Genomic DNA, 20,991 nt, shown 5'->3' with positions numbered 1-20,991 from the left:
AGACAAATGATGCGCTATTAAGACTCAAATAATTGGAAAATTGTAGATTGTGTATGCAATATATGTGTAAGTTAACATTCCCCTTGTATATTTGAATATTGTCTTTTTGTTCTGTTTTGTATCGTTAAAATAATAATAAAAAAAATCAAAATATTCGAATGAAATGTTTAATTCTGTACGTTTTATTTGAAGAATCTTAAATAAAAAATGTTTTAACATATGGCAAGGCACATTTTTGATAAATATTTTCAGTAAAAAAGTAACATCAGCTGTGCTCATTTTCAAGAAGGAGCTCTGTAGTTACTTTTGAACATGAGAAGACCCACTTGTCCCGTCTGACTGAATCACCTCCTGAGAAATATATAGTTTTACCATTGATTTTCTTCCAGGATTGCCGGAAACCTAATCCAGACCTCATCACTCATCAATGGACATTATAGTTAAAGATCCTCTACAAAAAAAGCTGCTCAAAGATCAAAGTGTGGGATGAAGATAATCGCTGCTATGATCAGGTCAATTGCTTCTGTGGATGTTTAAATTGTTCATGTGTCGCATGAATCAATTCTATGAAGTCAAAAGTGTCCTTTTCACTTTTGTGTCACACAATCTATAGAAAGGAGAAGGCTATCCTGATAATAAATGGCTGCATGAATGGTAGGTTTCGCCTTGACCACAAAGTCAGGTCCTATGTGTGGTTGTATCCTGTAGGTGGCATAGTGAAGTCCAGACACCTGAGTGTGTATAATTGTATATCATATTTAAAAAAGTACAGATGTGGTCCTTTAATAAAGACAAATTCATTTGTGATCTTTAATGACAAAAATCACTACTTGTACATACTTTCAAAAAACGTGCAACAAATGATTTCACTGTGAAATGTAGGCAGGAGCTGCTTTAAGAACGTAAAAACACTAGGTTTCTATATTAAAGGCTTGTAACAATAAATGAACAATTAAACAAACTGATGGTATAATGATATCAGGCTGAATAATATCAGTTTGTTGGAACGTCAGCTTGCTTAAACTGTAAAGTCAGACAGACAGATGGACACGTCTCCAGACCGCCTGAGGACAAGCGTTAAGGACGACTCCTGCTCAAGTCAAAGCGATCTGTGTTCCACTTGTAAATGGTGTATTTATTTACTATCAATGTGCTATGACAATATTGTGTTTGGATGACCCGATAAAGCTAACACCAAGCTATATGAGAGTGTGTGGGTGGAAGGAAGAATGTGTGTGAGAGTCAATCAGTGCATATGTACCGAGCCTTTATGTACCGACTGAAATACAGTCATGACCCCACGTAGCATTCAATGAATTGCCAGTACAGAGTGGGTATCTTTCATGGTGTGTTGAGAGTGTGTGTGTGTTTATGGGTGTATTTCACTTCAAGTGAAGGATACAAGACGTTGCCGGGCAGCCGGGAGCTGCAGCTCTCGGCTGGTGCTGTTAGGTCAAGGGACTCGATCACACCCCTCACTCTCCTCTTGTGCTCCTCGGTGAGTGGGGGCTGCAGCACACTGGTCTGGATCTGGAAGGATTTTATTTTGTCAGGTTAAAAAGGGAGAGAGGAGACAAGCAGCGTAATGAGGAATGAGAACAGAGAAGTGAGTAGAAAGAGCAGAGGACATGATGCCAACATTGGGACTAAAGGTTAATAGAAAACTAGATTTCAAACTACTTAAATGTGGTTCATACGACCCTGGGAGCATTTCTTTTGCCTCACGACTGCTTTCAATATAGCCAATGGTGCTAACCTGATACTACTGAGGTCCACTATGTCTTTAATTCGTTTCTTTACTAATGCACTGAATCTCATATGTTGAACCTTGAAAACAAAATACACAGGCAAGATGACAAAAGGAACATTCTTCAGAGGGAGTCTCCCTCTCTCTCTCTCTCACACACACACACACACACACACACACACTTGGGATTTGCATGGTGATAAATAAGTAAGCATGTCAGGAAGCTTCTACCGCAAAAACAAAACTATTTATGTCAGCTGTCACAGGCAATACAGCAGAATTACAACCGTATTAACACAATATTGTTGTGAGCTACAGCGAGTATTGCTATCAATCTGTTTCACGATCGCTGTAATAATCATTCTCTGCACCACTGGAGAGGGGGAAACAAATCTGTGACTTTAAGGAGAAACCAGAGAGAGAATTGATGGATCTTTGTACACGAGTGAATGTTGCACTCAAAAGTTAAAGCTGTTTTTATTTGCCAAGCGTTCCCGTCAAGTGAATCCAGAGCAGGGTATTTTGAGAAACAGGCAGGTGAAGAAAAGGGTAGACTAAAAAACGTGTTCCAGTAAGTGAAGAGGGCAAAAGGGCAAATAAAGGAGTTAGTGTGGGGAGAACTATTTGGAGATCAAAAGAAGAGGAGAGGATCAAAGAAGAGGAGAGAAGAGGCAGCAAAGGAATAAGGGGAGTGGAGGCTGGAAAGTGAAAGGTCAGGCTGTGTACGCAAGAGTGAAAGAGACAGAGTGAAGGGTAACAGAGTAACGCCAGTCTGGGGGAAGTTAGCAGAAGTCTAAAGGCATTACAAATGAGGAAAAAGGCTCCTCTAAGACCAAGTCCAATCTGACAAGTTCACTCAATATGCAGCACAACCCTTAACACTTCATCCTCGACACACACACACACACACACACACACACACAGTTGACAGCTGTGTCACAACTCATGGGGGGGGAAGCAAGCCTGTGATGTGATGATGCACATAAATGTGCAGGGAAAGCTCAGCTCTCATGATGTGAGGTTCGTCTTCAGTCACACGATATGTGTGAGTGTGTGTTTGGGTGACAGACTGGAGCAGAGGAGACGGCAGGGGAGCACACTGGTTCTGTTGAGAGAAGGCTGTCACGTTGATCCCCGCCGCCCCTAAACCACATCGAAGTCTCCAGAAACACACAGCAATAAATACAATATGCACACACACACACACAAGCCAAAAGACACACACACACAGTTTATGATTCGCTGGCACACACACACACGGCACAGCGAGCTGTCGTTTGAGCCATCAGTCTGTCACTCCTCTGATTCTGAGCTACTTTCAGAATGCTAAATGTGTTCTGGTCCTACGTATGATGACAAACTCGAGGTAAGCAATCTGCCGTGGCTGCTTCTCCTTCTGTTTTATAACGTGTTGAAGGGTAACGACAAGGACATGGTTCATCATGTTCAGTTTATGCTGAAAGAAGATCTTCACAGGGAATACATGCGTTTTAAGCCAGTTCATACAATAACCATATTTATTCTGCGGATAATCTGTGTGATTTGGAGAACGACACTAATTACTGCTCAATGCTGCGATCACAACTGAGCAGAGCAAAATGTATTCATAAATCTTTCCTGTTTGCACTTTTGGTACAATGTTTTTCATTAAAATTCAATATTTGAAGTCAGTCTTTGATGGATATGCACAACAACCACGGAGTAGTGCAGAAAAAAGTTTAGACTGACGTTTTCACACCTATGGGTAGTTCAGCAAATCAGCAGTGAAAGGTTTTCTGTGTGCAATCATCTTCAAACAAATGGCCAGCAGCAACCTCATGTCTACTGAGAGCTGAGCGGATATTGTTCTGACCTAAATCTTGACATTCATCAGATTCAATACCTGGAGGAAAAGAGGTGGAGACTTTATTCTTTGAGGATTTGACTGGCTGTTAGACACAAAGTTCAAATAGTACTCTGACTCGGTAGCTCTCACTGGAGTTATGCATTCATTCCTTCCATGCCTAAAAGCGAACCAGTGGTTTGGGTCTCATGTGCATCTTATAGTCCTTACTGAGGTTCAGTTCCTCGCCTTAAAGTGCCAAGTCAGGAGTAAACCGAGGTGGGAAAACTCACAATAAACAAAAAAGAAAGGAAAGAGAGAAAGAATCAGCATAAAAATGGTATCCCAAGAGCACAACAGTGTCAGGGTGCAGTGATTGGTCCAGACAAAATCAAAATATGCACCTGTGACAGTATTTTAAATTCTAGATTCAGTCTCTAGTTTCTGTAAAAACACAGATGAAGAGTCAATAATGTCGATGTGACCAAAGACTCTGGATGCTGAAGGGTTTGTGTGACTTAACAGCTGGTGTGGCGTTAATGCCAATGGCAAGCACAACTAGATAGCAGTAACTCTTTGCTTTGTGTATAGTAGGGTGACCATGAAAGTATTATCTAGGGCCTCAACACGGCCGTCAATACGGGCCCAAAGAAGCTTGGATTACAACTCATCAGTGGTTGACATCACTCCGCTATATCTTCACATAGAAAAACGTTGTTTGCTGCTTTGTTAATGCATTGAATATCAAATTTAGCAGCGTTAGTGATAATTCTGTGAGAGTGGAAGCTGGAGCGGGAAGGCTGCTTGTGTGAGATGTGTCCTGACAGGCGAGATAGTCAGTGTGTTTGTGGAGGCGTCACCTCCAGACAACAAGCACAGAGCACAACTGAGCTACGCCACCTCTCAACCCTTATTGGTAACCTCCGACCTCACACTTTGCACTGGTCTTTGCTATTTCAACGTTAAACTAGAGCCCTCAGTCAACCGTCACTGCTGCACTGAAGTATGATAGAGCCCCACACCGAGGCTACTGCAGTGCTTCTGTGCAGAATGTTGGTATTTTATTTGCATAAAACACACAGTCCACATTTCCACGGCTGTCTATGAAATTTCTATTTATTCACTGTGAAGGACAGCATGAGCAGAAAAACACAAAGTATTATAAGCCCCGCGTGAACCCAACTGATAATGAAATTTAGTTGAACTGGATTTATATTCTAATTTGTGTATTCAAAGAATGTAGATATTCATGGGTAACGATCATTTGCTGTGAGAATCCCCAAAATGTTCTCAAACAGTGTCCAATACTTCATCTGCGTGTGTGTTCGTGTGCACCTGTGAGAGGAGCATCCTGAGGGCCTGAGCTGCTTCCCTGCTGAGCTCCTCCCCCCCTCTCCTCTCCGCCGCCTCGATCACCTGGAGGAGGTCGGGGTCCCAGAGCACCGCCGTGCTGCTGTGCTGCAGGAGCTGCAGAGGACACGAGCACAGAGAGAGGCACACATACAGGTGCACAATCATGCACAGATGCAGTCATGAGTGAACACAACAGTGAGGGGAATCAGAGGGAGGTAGAAATAAACAGAGACATAGGAAAAGATAACCATAATCTGTCTTATATGAAGAAACAAGCAAAAATGATCAAGGTCAAATTCATATATGAGACGATAAGTCGAGAACTAAAAATGATCAAGGTCATGTCAACAGGGCAGTAGTCAAGACTTAGTACTGATCACAGTTCTGGACCCATTATACGCAAATGCTTTTCCGACGCTAATAAAATGATTTAGGAGTCAGGATGGACAGAAATAATAAAAGTAGGCTATTTGTGGAGGGAAAGAGCATTTGCTTTGTTTTGTATCTGTTTCTGATCACATGCATTAGTCCATTATTTCTTGTGATGCAGACTTTATCACACATGACATCATTGAAGTGAGGGAGAACGTTACTCTCCAGTTCTCAGGTTTTGCAGTGTAGAAACTACACTGTAGACTGAAGTCTCTACTACCAGTGACGGAGTGGCAGCAGATCAGTATGTCTGGAGCGTTAAATGTCTGTATTTTTATAAACTATGTTAATCGAGTCACATCTCTTAGCCGGACGCCTAGGACTGTCACAATAACACATTTTGCTGGGCGATTAATTGTCCCAGAAATGATTGCGATAAGCGATAATATTGCCGTTTTGAGACCATTTTCAACTGATATAATGGGAGTACACCCTTTCAAAGATCAAAACGTTTATTTCTAAAGAATATTTAACATGAGAACTGGAAAACATTTAAAATATCAAAATAAATAAATAAAACAACCAAAAACAATAAATAAAATGGACTCTCCATCTAGTTAAACAAAAATGCATTGAATAAATACACACAGCTGAAACAATAAATAAATCGGACGTTAACTAGCTGAGCATCGGCAGCAGCAAAATAAGCGCTGGCGAGCCCAGCAAGAGGATGGAGGTCGCTGACGAGCTGAAACGGCAGAAGACCCTGAAAGAAGTGTTTTTCAATCGGGAGAAGGCCTTCCGCAAGAAAGTGGAGAAGCTCAAGAGGGCAAGTGACCCCCAGAACTTCCAGAAAGAGGAGAACCTGAAGTCCTCAACCAGCCTGGAGAACTTCATGAACCTCCAGGCTGAGATGGAGGTCACCCATGAGAAGGCTGTTCTTATCCACCAGCTGCAGGGGGAGATCCAGACCCTGAAAGAAGACATCTGGGAAAGAGGAGGCCTTAAATGACATGAGTGAGAGCCCGAACTTACAGGGCTCAGCCTGCCGGTAGAACTACATCAACCTCCATGCTGAGAAGCAAGTCACTCAAGGCCTCCGAGCCCAATTAGCTCAGCACAAAAAACGATACCAGTGCAAGAACCAGCAGCAGGAGCCGCAGAAGGAGGCTCTGGGAAATCAGCTGGAGCTGACAACTGCACTCCTCAAAGACTCGGAGGACCTGAAAGACAAACAGGTCTCATCCAACCAGGAGCTGGTGTCTAACCTCCACACTGCCATTGAAGACAATCAGGGCTCCAGAAGAAGACCCTGGACCAGGAGCAGGAGAAGGAAGTCCTTGAAGAACAGGTCACTGCCAACCAGGAGTCACCAGCAGATAACACAGACAACGAGGTCCAGAGAGACAAGCTCCTCAACAAGAAGTTAAAAAAACAAAACAAAACAAAAAAAAAACACATTTAGTTGCTATTGTTTTGATCTGTGTTTTGTTTACGGTTGCCATGGCAACGGTTGCCATGGTAACCGTAACCATAGCAACCGCTACCATGGCAACCGTAACCACAGCAACCGTAACCATGGCAACCGTAAACAAAAATACATCAACCAAAATAATTGCAGCTAAATGCATGTTTTTGTGTGTGTTTTTTTTCAAATATACGCCAGCTGTCGCGTTTGGCTTTGAAACCAGTTCCATCTTTTTAAAACTCCAAATTAACTAGCGTGTTTGCTACTAGCGGGGCTCTGATGCTACACGCTACACCAGGGGTCCGTCTCCCCACACAGCGACTGTGCGCTGACAGGTAACTGACACGACACGTGACGAGGGCTAGACGGTGATGCACCGGAGTGAAAACTCTCTGGTGGAGAGATGCAAGGAAAAATGTAAATTATCGCGGCTGGCAAAGTTACCGAGCTCATTAAAAGTTATCATGCGATTAATTGATTTATTGCTTATTGCGACAGTCCTACGGACGCCGTCTCACTCAATCATCCTCTCCTTGTATAGAGTGGAGTTACAGCGGCGCTAACCTTTTAGCAGTGACACGGCTGAATGCCAATAGGAGAGTGTTGGTAGATGTCATGTAGAACTGATCACAAATCAGCAGTCAGGAACAACTTGACCAGTTCTCATTAGCCAAGCTCGAAACCAAGACAATCAAGACTCCAACAAAGACTTAAAAAACTGAACCGAACTTGGGTCAAGAAGTCTATATTATAAAAATGAACCATATTGTATGATACGGTTATAGTTCACAACATCAAATATGGTAATATTATTATTATATTTTGTATTGTGGCAGCCTGCATAACACGTAACTAAATTCAACCTCATTACTCATGTGATCCAAATATTCTTCCACTTTTATGTTTTTATTCATTCATTTTTCTGATTTTGAAATCAAATATTCATTACTGCTCAGAACCATTCCCGATAAATTATACTTGATTTGAGTTGCGTGTGCGTAAAACCTCTCACAATCGTGATGAGTCTGAGGATTGGAGGGTTCAGACGGCAAATCTCTCCTGAGCTGAGCAGGTTGTGGACCAGGAATCGACTCCACGGCTGACACACCAGGTACTTTGCTAAGACGCAGGCACACCCAGGGGAGAAAAAAATAACAATTTAGCTGTTTACTTTCTCCCGGTTTAATTACTGACATTTGTTAATGGTTAATGACCTATCGTAGGCATGTAAGAAAACAAGAGAAACACACATGCTGCAGCGTTGAAGACGAGATAATGCAAGAAAAAATACCCTGCACACAGACACACCCTCGTTCATCTCTCTCCCACTTGCACACGTGTACTGATAACCTACACACTCTCACTGCCAAACTGTCTCCATGTCTGGTACCTGTAGCGGGACTCTTCCTCTGAAGGAAGCCCAGCAGGGAGCGCAGACAGTTTACCGAGGCTTTCAGCAACAGCTCGTGCTTCTGAGGAGAAAGAGACGCAGTGAAACATGAGAGAGATGCCAAGAACAAAATGAAACGGGAAGAAGAAAAGAATATCTTCCAGCTCATAAATGTGAGATCATTGCAAAGTGATGGAAGCCGTGGACACAAACACACATGCTCACCAATGGACACAGACGCAACCAGAAACAAAAGGGAGAGGCAGGGAAGACAGGAGAGAGTGACTGGGTGAGGCTTTAATAATGCATGTCTCTCCCAAAGCAGCGGTGCTGGCAGTGAGGACGATGTGGTGTCCTAAAATACTGAAGTAGGCCAGGCAGATATATAGACGACAGCAGAGAGTTACACCCTAATCCTGAGGCAGCCGGAGGAGATAGGAGAAGAAAGGAGTCAAGGGTGAGTGGGAGAGGGAGTGAGGGAGGTGAAGTGAACAGGGGTGAGAGAAAGACAAGAAGAGGGCAGAGGAGATGAATATGAAGGGAAAGGTCGAAACGACAGAGTGAGGAGAAAAAGGAAAGTAGAGGAGAGGAATGGGACTCTGGAGCTGCAGTGTCACCAAACCAGAGCATGAAGAGGAAACGAGAGCAGGAGAGAGGAGGGGAGTTGGAAAGTGTTGCTCCTATCAGCAGCTGAACAGCAGACTACAGAGCATTGGACCAAAGGACCAAAGCTCAGTTCAGCACTAAAGTCTTTTACATAGAGAAGAAAGGCCACCAGTGTGGAACCAGAGGCTGGCAAGCTGCAAGATAGGCACAGGATAAAAAAAAGAAATACAACATAAAACCCAATTATCCCATAGCTTTCATAATTCACCCACACTTCAATCTTTAGAAATGATATTTTTGAATCTTATATATACACACACACACTGTATGTTAATGTGTTTGTTTACCTGTCATAATTGAAGCATTACTAATTCACTTTAGTGCTGGTAAAACTTTCTAATTTATTATGTCATCATTATAACCAGATGGTGTAGCATTGGCCAGTGTTGTGGAAGAGCAGGTTTCATATCACGGTTGCATTTTGCATGCAAATGAGCGTTAGAACGAGCCCAGTGGTATTACACTTCATTAGCTGGAGCCCTTTCCAGGTTATTTGATTACCCATTCAAATACATCGTATGCTTCTACACAACCTCCCTCAGCAACTCGGACACCTTTTCTCTAGTTCAAAAATCATTTTCATGAACTCTCACTGCTGGTAAGGCTGGTTCAACATATTTATGTTTGCTGTAAAGTTTTAATGACCTTCCACTGTGATTCAGTGGCAAAACAAATCATGTCTGCTTGATGAGGATGTCACGATTCAAGAATTCCTCGTTAATTTAAAGTCTATTACATTCTGATGTGAATACCTGTGTAAATTTAGAGCATCCATCCTTTTCAGAGTCGATATGACCTACACCGTTAGAAGAAATATACGACACAAATACAACTGACAGTTTTTTGGCAAAAACGGTGTCGGGAAACATCATCTTGAGCACATCAGATATCTAAAGATATATAACAGATCAAGGACAAAGTGACTGTTACTGACATTGTAAGAAATGTTATTTGCCTGCACTGCTCAACATTTTCACGTTTAGATACAAAATATGGCATTTTTAGGGTCTTGAATAAAAAAAATTGGGCTGGCGAATACATGGATTTATATCTATTTGGTGATATGTCGTCTTAGATATTGGATATCATAATATGGTTTTGAAGGCTGCATTACAGTAAAGCGCAGTCATGACCTGCTACTGTATGACAGGGTCCTAAAATCATTTTAAATTCATGTCTATTTAATGGACATTCTTAAAAGTGAGCGGTGTCCAAGACGTATCTTAAGAGTAACAGTAGAAACGGCATCATCACCACTCATACTGGAGCTTTCAGGCCTTGTGATTCATTGATTCACAAGGCATTGTCTTCAGTCATACAGAAACAAAAGTCTTGGCCATTAAGTGATGGTAGTAAAGATAGCAGTTAATATACTTGATTGTGCGATAGAGCATTTTAGTGCATTTATGTACAGCAGTGCCTCCGTGTGTTTTGATGCTGGAGCACTGCTGTGATCATCAGGAATTACCAGGCGTAAACTGTAAAATCAAAGGCGTGTGAGGTACCAACATATGAAGTAGTTCAATGCACAGCAGACATTTATATAAGCTCTTTGATTAAGGGTCTACCTACTGCCTTATGTGTGCAGTGGATGACTCGTGTGGTTCTGGCTCTGTGCTGGGCTGGATGGATGAAGAGTTAGTGCTTCACCTATTTATTGTGTAACAAAATGCTGGTGAGACAACAGTCCGCCTCTTTTGTAATGAACAACCAAGTCAATCCAGCAGCCACATGGAATAACATTCTGGGATTTTACTGCAGATGTGTGCCATTCCATTACGTTAACTGCTGAAACAATTGAAATCTAACTTTCTGCACAACCTTTTTGTGAAACGCATGTTCAATGTCACGCTGTAAAAATCAAAAACATTACCTTTATGTTATGCTCTGCTGAGGAATGAAAGGTGGAGTGAAAGAAAGGCAGGATCAAAGCATTTGGGTGAACATGTGGTTATGTATATTTGTTCGAGGGTAGACACACACTGATAACTCTAATTCATTAAATCAACATCTCTCTATATTGTTATTCCTATCGCATACGTTAGGGTCCTGAATAAGTCAATATGTGCTGATTTATGTACTCAAGAATGGAAAGACAGCATTAAAGTGAGGAGTGTGCAGCTCTCTCTACCTGTGGGCCAGCACCTCGCTAGAGTAAGCCTGTACTTTCCTTTAGTTTCCATTATGTGCCTCTGTTCATCAAGCCACCATTAAATTCACTGCTGTATGATGAAACGTTCACGCTAATGCTTGAAACAGACAACGATTGTTATGGAATGTAAGGATATGGTGTGAAATACAAACCTTCCTTTAACACTATAAAACGCTCACTTTCCAACTCTCTTTCATTACAGCACAGAATGTATTGTCGTTGTTCTCAGTCATTTCTGCCTTCCACAAACAAGAAATGTGATAAATGAAATGTTGCAACGGCAGTCCCTGGAGTCGACTCAAATTCACCTCCTTACTGTGCTTTAGATAACTCTACAGCAAAAAAACAACTGAGCTATCTGTATCAACATGTATTTGACTGTGAATCTGTATATATATATATATATCCTATCCTTTAAAGGAACATCGTTCCTGTCTCCAATAATCTATTTGCCCTTAATCTCCTTTTCCCACCTATGCACCTTCAAGCACACCCACACACACAGATTGATCCCCCCAATTACATTAAAGTTATCTAATGTTTAAAAGTCGAAAGTACTAGAACCTGCAAAAGAAGTCCACTGAGAGCAGTCGAGAGGCACTGGGCCCCTTTGGTGCCAAGCGGGTACAGAGCGCCGTCATCGACCCCCAGGGGTATGGTACCGACCAGACCAGGACCCGTGGTCAGACACACCACTGCTGATGCCAGGTCAGCGTCAAGGAGAGTTTGCAGCAATCTCAGGTAGCTGACTGGAAAGAGAAAGTAAGAGTGAGTGTGTGTGTGTGTGTGTGTGTGTGTGTGAGAGAGAGAGAGAGAGGGACGACTGGTAAATAGCTGGAAAACCGAGGAGGAGAGGGAATGCTTAAACACACAGGAGAGGAAGATGAAGAAGAGAAAGCAAACAAATGTGGAGGGTAAGGCCACGAGAGAAACAGGTGCATGGGAGAACCGAAACGAGTGGGAAGTGAAAGTCTGAAATAGAAAGAGATGCTAAAAGCAAGTAGCAGAGGGAACAGAAGCACAGAGGAGAGGCAGAGGAACACTCTTTGAATTGACATGTGACAGAATGAGAGAGGGAGCGTGCGAGGCAGTGAGAGACAGGGTTGAAGAAAGGTCAGCAAGACTGGGAGGCCAAAGGAGTGATGGAGATAAAGGGAGAGACACGGCCAAAATGATTGCTAAAACACAGAGGGATCCAAGCTGAGAGCTGCCAGCCATCTGAACTGCACTTATGCCATGTACACTGAGATTAGAGTTCTCTGAAGGGGGGGGGGGGGGGGGGGGACTCAATTAGTGGCAGCAGAGGAGAGGGAGGAGAGAGGTAGCACAGCGATAGAGACAGAGAGGAAGGCATGGTTGGAGGCTGAGTGAGTGAAGGAGAGAAGAGAGGGAGAAAGGAAGGGAAATAGGCGAGCAGAAGGAGGAAGCCGATACATCACAGCAGCCCTGACAGGCCACTTATCCAGCTGACAGACACACATGAGCAGCAGGGATGATCTGTCTCCGCAGTGCTGCACGATGTGGGCCACTTAATATAATTAAAGTGTGTGAAATTCATGCCCAGGGTTTGGTTAACTCCGTTGAGGATAACACATTGAAAAAACAGACACTTTACCTGCGGAGGCTGAGTACAAGCAAACCAAACGAAAGTGAGCCTGATTAGTGTTTCCTGAGGCTTGCAAAGTATATGGATGGTTGCTGCAATAATCATGCCTGACACTGTCCTAATCTGAATCTTGGTTTTAAACACCCTCTAGTGTCTGTAATTGCACCAGACACTGTTAAATGGGGTAGCACAAAATACAGAAAGGATGACACTCAGAAGAGATTTAACAAATGCACAAAACTAGGAGGACCAAAACAAATTAGGAAAAAGATCAAATGTGAGCCGAGCACAAATACTATCAAAAAGAATAATGAAATAAAATTCATAGTTTGTTACCCAGACAGAGATTGTCCGTGTTTCTTTTCTGAACAAGGAGTTGCCACAAAGCCATGTCCAGACTCCAACTGATGCTCTTTTGGACCTTTAAATAACAGAAAAAGAAACAAGGGAGAAGGGGGAGAGTCAAGATCAAACACCTCATTGTATTAGCTCTGCAGCGCCAGCAGGGAGCCGATACTAAAGTGCATTGTTTTGTCCCACAGCCTCAGCGTTATATGTATCTAACGAATCCAACGGGTGTTTTGTATTCCGCGTTCACACGTGAACCGACGCACAATTTTACTGCTTGTTCTGTGTTAAGAAGTTGTGATAAGAGCAACGCTTAGCTGAAAGGTGCACCTGAGCAGAGTGAACGCGCTGCAAGGTAATGAGGGAGGACAGGAGTAGATGGCTGCAGCATAGCAGGGCTGACGGAGAGAGGGATGGAGCAGAGGAGGAGACTGTCTGCAGCTGGTCCATCAGTCCACTGTTGGAGAGCAGCACGGAGACAGCTGGGGAGGACAAAGCACTGTGTCATCACACTTTGATGGGATTTGCACTTGTATGCCAGTGTGTGTGTGTGTGTGAGAGAATAGCAGTTGGTCTGGATGACTGCATGGCGACATCCTGCAGGCACCCACCCACAATAAAACACACTTTCACTTTTCTGTGGAACATGACACATCGATAAGCTTGTTAAACTTTTGCACACAGGTCTCCATTCAAGTGCTCAAACACACACTCAACCACTTATCATGGTCATCATATCTCTTGATTTGACTTTAATATGGAAATGAGAAAGATTAGGTTGTTGTCGCAGGGGGGAATCATTTGCACAACAGTGGGTTTATATAAAGTACATACGCAGCCAACCAGGTCAATTGTAAATCCTAGAAACTAGAGGAGATAGAGGGATGTGTTTTATTCCCGTTCTATTCACCATCAGCTGAAAGAACATCTAGCCTGAGGCTGAGGTTGCTTGCATCTGTAAACCCACCATTAGTGATGGAGAAGCAGATTGCATGTTAAATATAGGTAGCCTACAGCAGAAGCAGCAAAGCAACGTTTTGGGCAAGATTAAGCGTCCCTTTTGCCAGCAGCCTCACCGTATTAACTGCAGCTCATTGCTAACCTCTGCTGAGTTGTTTCTCTTCTTCAGGTAAATTATTGAGCTTGGAATAAAATCAATGGCAATCAATGTCATGTCAAATCATTTATGTTGTTGGTAAGAGGCAGTTTAATGTTCCTTGATTCCTCCTGTTGGCAGCTCACTTGAAATGATTCCATTAGGTTGTATATCATATTTATTAAGTTCATTTGGGGAGCTATTACTTCTATATTTTGGCTGATTGGGTCTAATTTTGCATCGGCTTTGTAGGATACAGAAATTATTTTTTTGTTTTCTGTTAAACATAAATGTGTAAAAATGATATTTTTCTATCATGTGCAAAAAATAAAATAACCCCTCCCACGTTGTGTGTGTTTGAGATCTCTGAACTCAGTCTACCGACCATGTTACTGTTTGTGTGTGTATGTTTGGGTGCTTGTCACGTTTTTGTGCTAATGTGTGAGAACCTCTCCGACCTGATAGGCCAACTTTAAGTGCAGCTTGTATGCTTATTATATCCTGTGTCTCAATGCTGCATGCTGGTCGAGGACAGCCTCAAAGCAGGGCAAAAGAGGAGACAAATTGAAACAGAGGGTGAAGAAGCAGAGGCAGTGTGAAAGATGCAACGTCTGGATAGGGAGAGTACAACATCCACAAAGAGACAGAGAGACAGGAAGAAAGTGTGTCTAACCTCTGTCACTGTAGTGTGCAGGGGACAGACTCAGGCAGCAGTACAAGTAGTTGAGGGCAGGCAGCAGGCTCTCTGTGTCAGTCGGCTTCAACCTGCCTGCTATATTATTCACTGACACACACAGACACACACACACACACATTCAAGTCTGATAGCCCTCCTAGCATTTTATCTGCAGTGCTCTTAGACGCACAAGTGAGAGACAAGGCGTAAAATAAAATGTATCACGCTTAGCTTCATGTCATGTCTACAAACTGTCGGTAAAGACTGGATCAACTCTGATCTGCCAGGGAGAATGTCAAAGATGAGGAGCTGGAAAATATAACTGCCAACACAGAATGAGGTTCCACTAATGAAGTAAAAAGACAAGTGACAGACTGAGGGCATGTTGACATCGAGGCAAAAAGCAAAGCAAATGTGACTCTAATCGTAATATGCTTAGAGTTATAATTTGCTAGACATGTCTCGTAAATTTCGAAACAGCTTTTTCATCTGCAGATCAGCAGCGAGCACTCCCCTGTTGATGAGGATATTAAATCAAAACCGAGTGATGCCTCCACTTAGGAAGGGAGGCAAAGGGAGGCGAGAACTCTGCAGCACAACAGAACATGATTTGAATGGAGAGATCTGCTTGAACATCTGGGGAAGTCGTTGAACCTTCTTGTGATGGTGAGTCGCCGACAAAAAAGAGGTGAACAAATGCCCTGCGCAGGGTCATGCCAGCCGGCAAGCTGGAGAGCAAACAGTTTTGTTGTTTTTGAAATGTTAAACACCAACATATATGGATATAAGCAGAATATTTTACTAGATAAATATATGTGAATTATGGAAATGATTACATCTATCTTTTTTTCGATACATTTTACTATCGCATGCAATCTTTCTGTAATCAATTAGTAATAATAATTATAATCTGAAAGTCAAGGTTATGAATGAAGCCTCAAACTATTCTGTAACCTACAGTCCTAATAATTTTATTACTAGCAATGGAGGCTTATGAGCTTACTGTCTTTCTTTGAGAAACCTACGGAGCCCCGGGGTTCTTGAAAGCTGGCCATCATTAAATGAGGATTGGGCCTTGTATTGACCATGTATCCGACAATAAGAAACACAGAGGCTACATTTGATTCAGTCTAGACAAGAATGATGAAAACCAGAGCAATTAAGTCATGAGCAAAGGCGTTACATCAACATGCTTCACAGGAAATGCGACCACATTGCAACTTTACAAGTTTGTTATAGTAAAAACAACTGTAGCATGGTGAAGAGTGTAAGTAGTCCGTGTGCAAGACCGCAAAGAACTAAATGTATTGTTTGATCAGTTCTGAGTGCCTGTGTGTGAGAGATATGATGTTTGTGTGCATGTCTACCTATGACGTAGCGGCCATCTTCTGCCTTGAATGCAGTTTGCAATGTAAACAGTGTATAGGAACTGTTTGTGTTTGCTAATAGATGCAGGTGTTTCTGTAGGGGAGTTGCACTATGACCTGCCAGCAGCACCTTTTGACCTCACCGTGATAGAGCAGCTTAAAGTGCACTCCGTCCATCTTACTGTCGGACGAAGATGAAGGCGGTTCACTAGCCTGCATCACACAAAGCAGCTTCAGCACCAGAGGGAGCGAGTTCACTGCTAAACAAAGAGAGAAAGAAACAAACACAATGTGAAATAGATCCAAGAGAGACAGGCAGGAAGGAAGACACATATAAAATATATATATACACACTCACACAGAGAGGGCAAACTTAACAAAACAGTGAAGTGGAGAGTCAAAAGAGACAACACTGTGCATGTGTGTTCATGTTACAGACAGAGAGAGAATGATGAGGGAGTGGTGCTAGTAAGAGACTGCCTGAAGTAGCATTTCACTTAGCCACATTACTGAGTAGTTTTCAGCATAGTCAAATTAGAGGGCATTAACAGCTACACCATTCAAACAATGATTAGGAATGAACCAGTGAGAAAGGAGTGAGGGAGCGTGAAGAGGGAGACGTGGTGAAAGGAGACAAAAAGCAGGAGCACTCCAACAGAAATAGACTGCAGGAAGATCAGGCACTTCGTTCACCCCTGTAGTGCATAACATTAAAATGTCTCCCCTTGGGATGCCGCTGCAGTAGAGGCTAATATAAAGTATATATTAATGCAAATTACAGTGGGCTGAACTGGAACACGTGCGCGGATAATGGTCTGTAATCCCCACAGGGCCCGTAGGAGTAGAAAGCAGGAAGAGGCTAACCACAGCTAAAGTTCCTGAATCCCCAGCTGGCCCCCTGGTGATGTGCCCTTCAGCTGTGTTCATTAACCTGGTCAAGTATACAAACGTAATACCGCCATCTGGCAGACACCTCGACCAACAGCAGCAGAAAGTCATGCATGGAACGCATGTCTGGGGAATTGGACCCTTAGAGATTTTTCATGCCTGACCTTATTTGGACAAATCATTATTAATAGGAATCAAACAAAAACATAAATTACCCCCAAAACTCAGAGCATCTTCATCCTTCATCGACAGATCACCTTTTAAGTTTGTAACATTTGTTCGTTTTCAGTGCCCTTCCCCTGTTCTTTGCTCAGACTGTACTACTCACATTTAGCATGAATACTACTGAAACAAAACTGACATCGTATTCCTCCCTCAAATGTACCAATGAATTCAAAACCTGTGTACGATAGCAACCTCATGCACACTGATACTACCATCCGTTGTAATAAATCAATACCAAACACTTTCGTCCGGGAGAGGCAAGTAAACAAGTATCTCCTTTCCCACCGTCTCTGCTGACAAAAGGATGCAGGAGGGATTCTTCCTAACAGAGGATTAATGGTTCTTCCCTTCCAGCATTAATCAGAAGCGACAAGGGTTCTTGGACGTGTTTTGCCAATTTAATCCAATTTAAAAACAACCAGGTTTTAAGAGAGAATTTGTGATTACACTAGTTAAAATAAGATTACCATACAGAACAGATAAAACACAAAGCCCCACCACATGCTACGTTTACTACATATAAACTAGCCAGAGTGCACGACAGCACATGCAAAGCATTCTTGGTGATCAATGAAATGTCCTTTCACCCAACTATAAATCCAATCTAAGATGACCGTTTATTTGTTTGCTCTGTGAAACGCGTCCTTGACCAAGGAAATGAACTGTTTCGGGAGTATTTTTGCATAATTCGATCGTTGACGGAGAGCAGCAAAAACAAGTGCAGAATTTCACAGTGTCCATAATGAGACCGCCTTTAATTATGTCTTTATAATTCACTGCAATTTGAACAGTCGTTAGAACCATCAGAAAGAAAACGCTGGCACCAACGAATGACCTAACAAATGTAAATGGGCATCAGTATTCTTTTAAATGATCCAATAAGTGAGAATAATTAAACTAAGTGCTTTCCATTATATGCAGCAAAAGAACATCGTGCCCATTGACCCTATTAATCCATGCACATTACTTTATAGATGGTTTACTGCTGTTTCTAGCAAATGTGATTTTCATAACATTATTTAAATTCCCTATATCATTTGTTGGCCTACTCAGATCAAGTTTGTGGGGTTGAGGATGAATACATCTTTATATAGTAATTGGAGGTTTCAAAAGAATTAATACATAAAAGCTTAAGTCAATAAAAAATGTGTAAACGCGACACAGAAAAACACACATTTCAACATGTGAATATGTTGCTTTCGGTATGCTTAAGGTTCAGTAAAATATGCACATGGCTGCTTGAGTTGCTTCACTCTCCAGCCAAAAAAAACCATGGCAATCTTTTGAGTTGCCGGTAGATTTTGGAATCCACCAGCCAAAGTGGCAGCCAACTCCTGTCTTCAATCCCAAAGTCACTCATTTTATGTATTGCAAACATTTTCTTCTGCAAGGACTGTAAACATGCAAGAGGTACTTCCAGTCTCCTCAGCCTTATTTACACCTGACAGCAATGTTTCTGGGACATACAGCCAAGGCAGTCATCCAAACTCCAAAAACTATACTGTACTGAATACACATTTTTCCATCACATTTCATCACAATTCTATTTTAATTGTTTAATTGGCTAAGCAGGTATTTGTGGGAAGACAACATGAAACAAGGGGAGGGAATTGACAAGTTTGCATTTTTTAGTTAAATAAAAATAAGTAACAACGAATCCTATGTATATCCAGTCTCCAAAATAATCTTGTTAGTTGAGATGTAGGTGAAGTGTTTTCTACTAATGTCTTGGTCACTTTGGTCGTAACCTCTCCATGAAGCTTTCCTGATCAAAACATTGTCTGACTGATTTTGAAATTCAACAATTTCTTAAATTGTACTACAGTGTATCATCTTCCATTACGGCTTATGCATTCCCATAAAGTTGAGCCATGGGATCGCTGCATTGAACTCTACTACTCTATATATTCTGTCCGTCTCTTACCCTGTGCATTGTGTCCCTGTCCAAGCCCATGGCCCATGTTCTCCACACTGAGCTTCTGTAATGCCTGCAGCAGGGCTGGCATAAGAATGTCACAGAAGCCAGCCTCATAGTGTTTTTGACCATGCAAAAGAACTTCCAGCACTACCAGAGCTCGCCACGCCAGGGTGGCCTCCCTGGTGCAAACCATGTCCTGGAGCAATGCAGACAGACAGTCAAACAGAAGGCAGATTGATTAAGAACATCTTTGTGTATCAGTATTGTCAGAACACTATTGTGACCACCGGCTCGGGCCGGGCTCTCTGAAGGAGTTTTTTCAGCTTAGGTCGAGTCTGATTGCTATGATACAGAATATCCATGGATGTAAAAGTGTCCACATAGATAGAGTAACATTAGACAGGACCTGTCTGTCTATGTGGCTAATGGGATTTTGTGGGCAGATAAACATCTTGGCTTCTACCATCGTTTTCTTCAGATTCAGATCAATTTTATTAACCCACACCGAGAAATCCGTTTGGTCCAGATATGAGGACACCAAACCCACAGTAAAAACATTTGCATACAATAAACATTTAAAAATGTCTTTGTGGTAGGATGTTTGTCCCGTCCCTTCTCCAGCATGATAAATAGTGACAGTGATGAGCGCAGTGTATTACCAATAGTTGAACATTTGTCAACTCTCTAATCTAAAAAACAAACACCAAATGTGCTGCATGCAATGCAGAATAGATGCTCAGCACCTCATCATAGTGCTTTGTAGCAGAGAGGAAATACGCAGCACAGCCACTGCAGAGAATTAAAAAAAATATGATGGCCCCAGGAAAAGTGCTTTGGTGGACACAGCCCCTCAAGCAGGTTAACGACAAATATGTGTTTTCCTCAAATTATGAGGCAGCTTTTAAAAGTGTCTTTAGTTTAATGAACCAGGCTCCTACTTGTGGTCTCTCACCAGGAGGATCAGTATGACAGCTGGGTACTTCTCTATCAGACTCAGTAGCTCCATGGTCTCTGCATCTGGCTCCTGATCCTGCCATCTGTCTCCCTCCTCCTGTATGGCTGCCTGGACACAGGAATGAAATCAAACCACTTTTTCATCCATTTTGTGTGAGTTTAAAATCAAATTAAAACAAAATACGTATTTCAACCAAAGCTTGGATGGGTAAAACTTAAGACACCAGCAAGAGTAAGCCACATTTTCTGTAAATTATCCAACCAAAAAACCCACCTCAGCGTAGCAAACTATAGAAAGTAGCTTGCAGCACTAGTTCCAAAGTCAGTAAATCTAGCGAGAAAGTCATCAGTGACAACCCGTCCATTCAGGGCTCGCTTCTAAGCCACTAAGCTAGCAGCTGGTGGAAGACTGGAAGGGTTTATGACAGTACTGCAACGGCCACAGATACCTCTTTGTCTTTTGGAAGAGCAATTAATTTAATGATTGTGGTCAGAATGTAAAGGGAATTTCAACAAATAAACTTTTTTTCTGAAATACATTACCGACCTAAGCTTGTATTAGTGAAACTACTTTAGTGTAACTATTTTCACTTTACAGTGTGTTCAATCCAAATAGTAAAAATGATTTATTGATGAATCTATGCGAGTCCGATATGGAAGCGAAACAATCCCCCTACCATGGTCTGCTCTGCATCTCTGTGCTGCGCTTGCTTGGTCAACCACAGCTCCAAGACCAGGGGTCCATATTTCTCTGCGAGACCCCGATATCGACAGATGAAGTGGAGGAGTGCAGGGTGGTGGATGTAGAGGGAAGAGAAGCTTTGGCAGGAGGAGAGCGCCTTGCTGACGCAGTTCAAAGGAGCCTTGAGTAGGTTGGGAAAGAGAGATTGAAAACGCTATCGAGCTTTCTTTGAGATGAGCATACAAACAAAAGTTTAAAAGT

The 20,991-nt window shown here is 42.3% G+C and overlaps 1 protein-coding gene across 2 annotated transcripts in view; it reads right to left on the bottom strand.

The window, feature by feature from the left end:
• Positions 1–856: 856 nt before the first annotated feature.
• The window catches only part of mei1 (meiotic double-stranded break formation protein 1), a gene marked incomplete at its 5' end in the record, with an annotated part of 48,563 nt that continues 28,428 nt past the window's right edge, over positions 857–20,991 (bottom strand). The window contains 13 exons of one of the 2 annotated variants that reach the window (XM_084037499.1): positions 857–1,064; positions 1,403–1,530; positions 4,905–5,036; positions 7,775–7,881; positions 8,153–8,234; positions 11,535–11,719; positions 12,913–12,997; positions 13,255–13,406; positions 14,694–14,804; positions 16,207–16,323; positions 19,101–19,290; positions 20,047–20,157; positions 20,726–20,911. In XM_084037499.1, the coding sequence (XP_083893625.1) occupies positions 1,019–1,064; positions 1,403–1,530; positions 4,905–5,036; positions 7,775–7,881; positions 8,153–8,234; positions 11,535–11,719; positions 12,913–12,997; positions 13,255–13,406; positions 14,694–14,804; positions 16,207–16,323; positions 19,101–19,290; positions 20,047–20,157; positions 20,726–20,911 (1,632 nt within the window). In that variant the 3' untranslated portion in view covers positions 857–1,018. The remainder of the gene's footprint in view (positions 1,065–1,402; positions 1,531–4,904; positions 5,037–7,774; positions 7,882–8,152; positions 8,235–11,534; positions 11,720–12,912; positions 12,998–13,254; positions 13,407–14,693; positions 14,805–16,206; positions 16,324–19,100; positions 19,291–20,046; positions 20,158–20,725; positions 20,912–20,991) is intronic. The other variant, XR_014599059.1, reaches the window with a different exon arrangement.

This window comes from Eutrigla gurnardus (assembly GCF_963514095.1).
Source record: "Eutrigla gurnardus genome assembly, chromosome: 20".
Classification (NCBI taxonomy): Eukaryota; Metazoa; Chordata; class Actinopteri; order Perciformes; family Triglidae; genus Eutrigla; species Eutrigla gurnardus.
The sequence above is the reverse complement of the archived record's forward strand: the minus strand, read 5'-3'. Positions and strand labels throughout refer to the sequence as shown.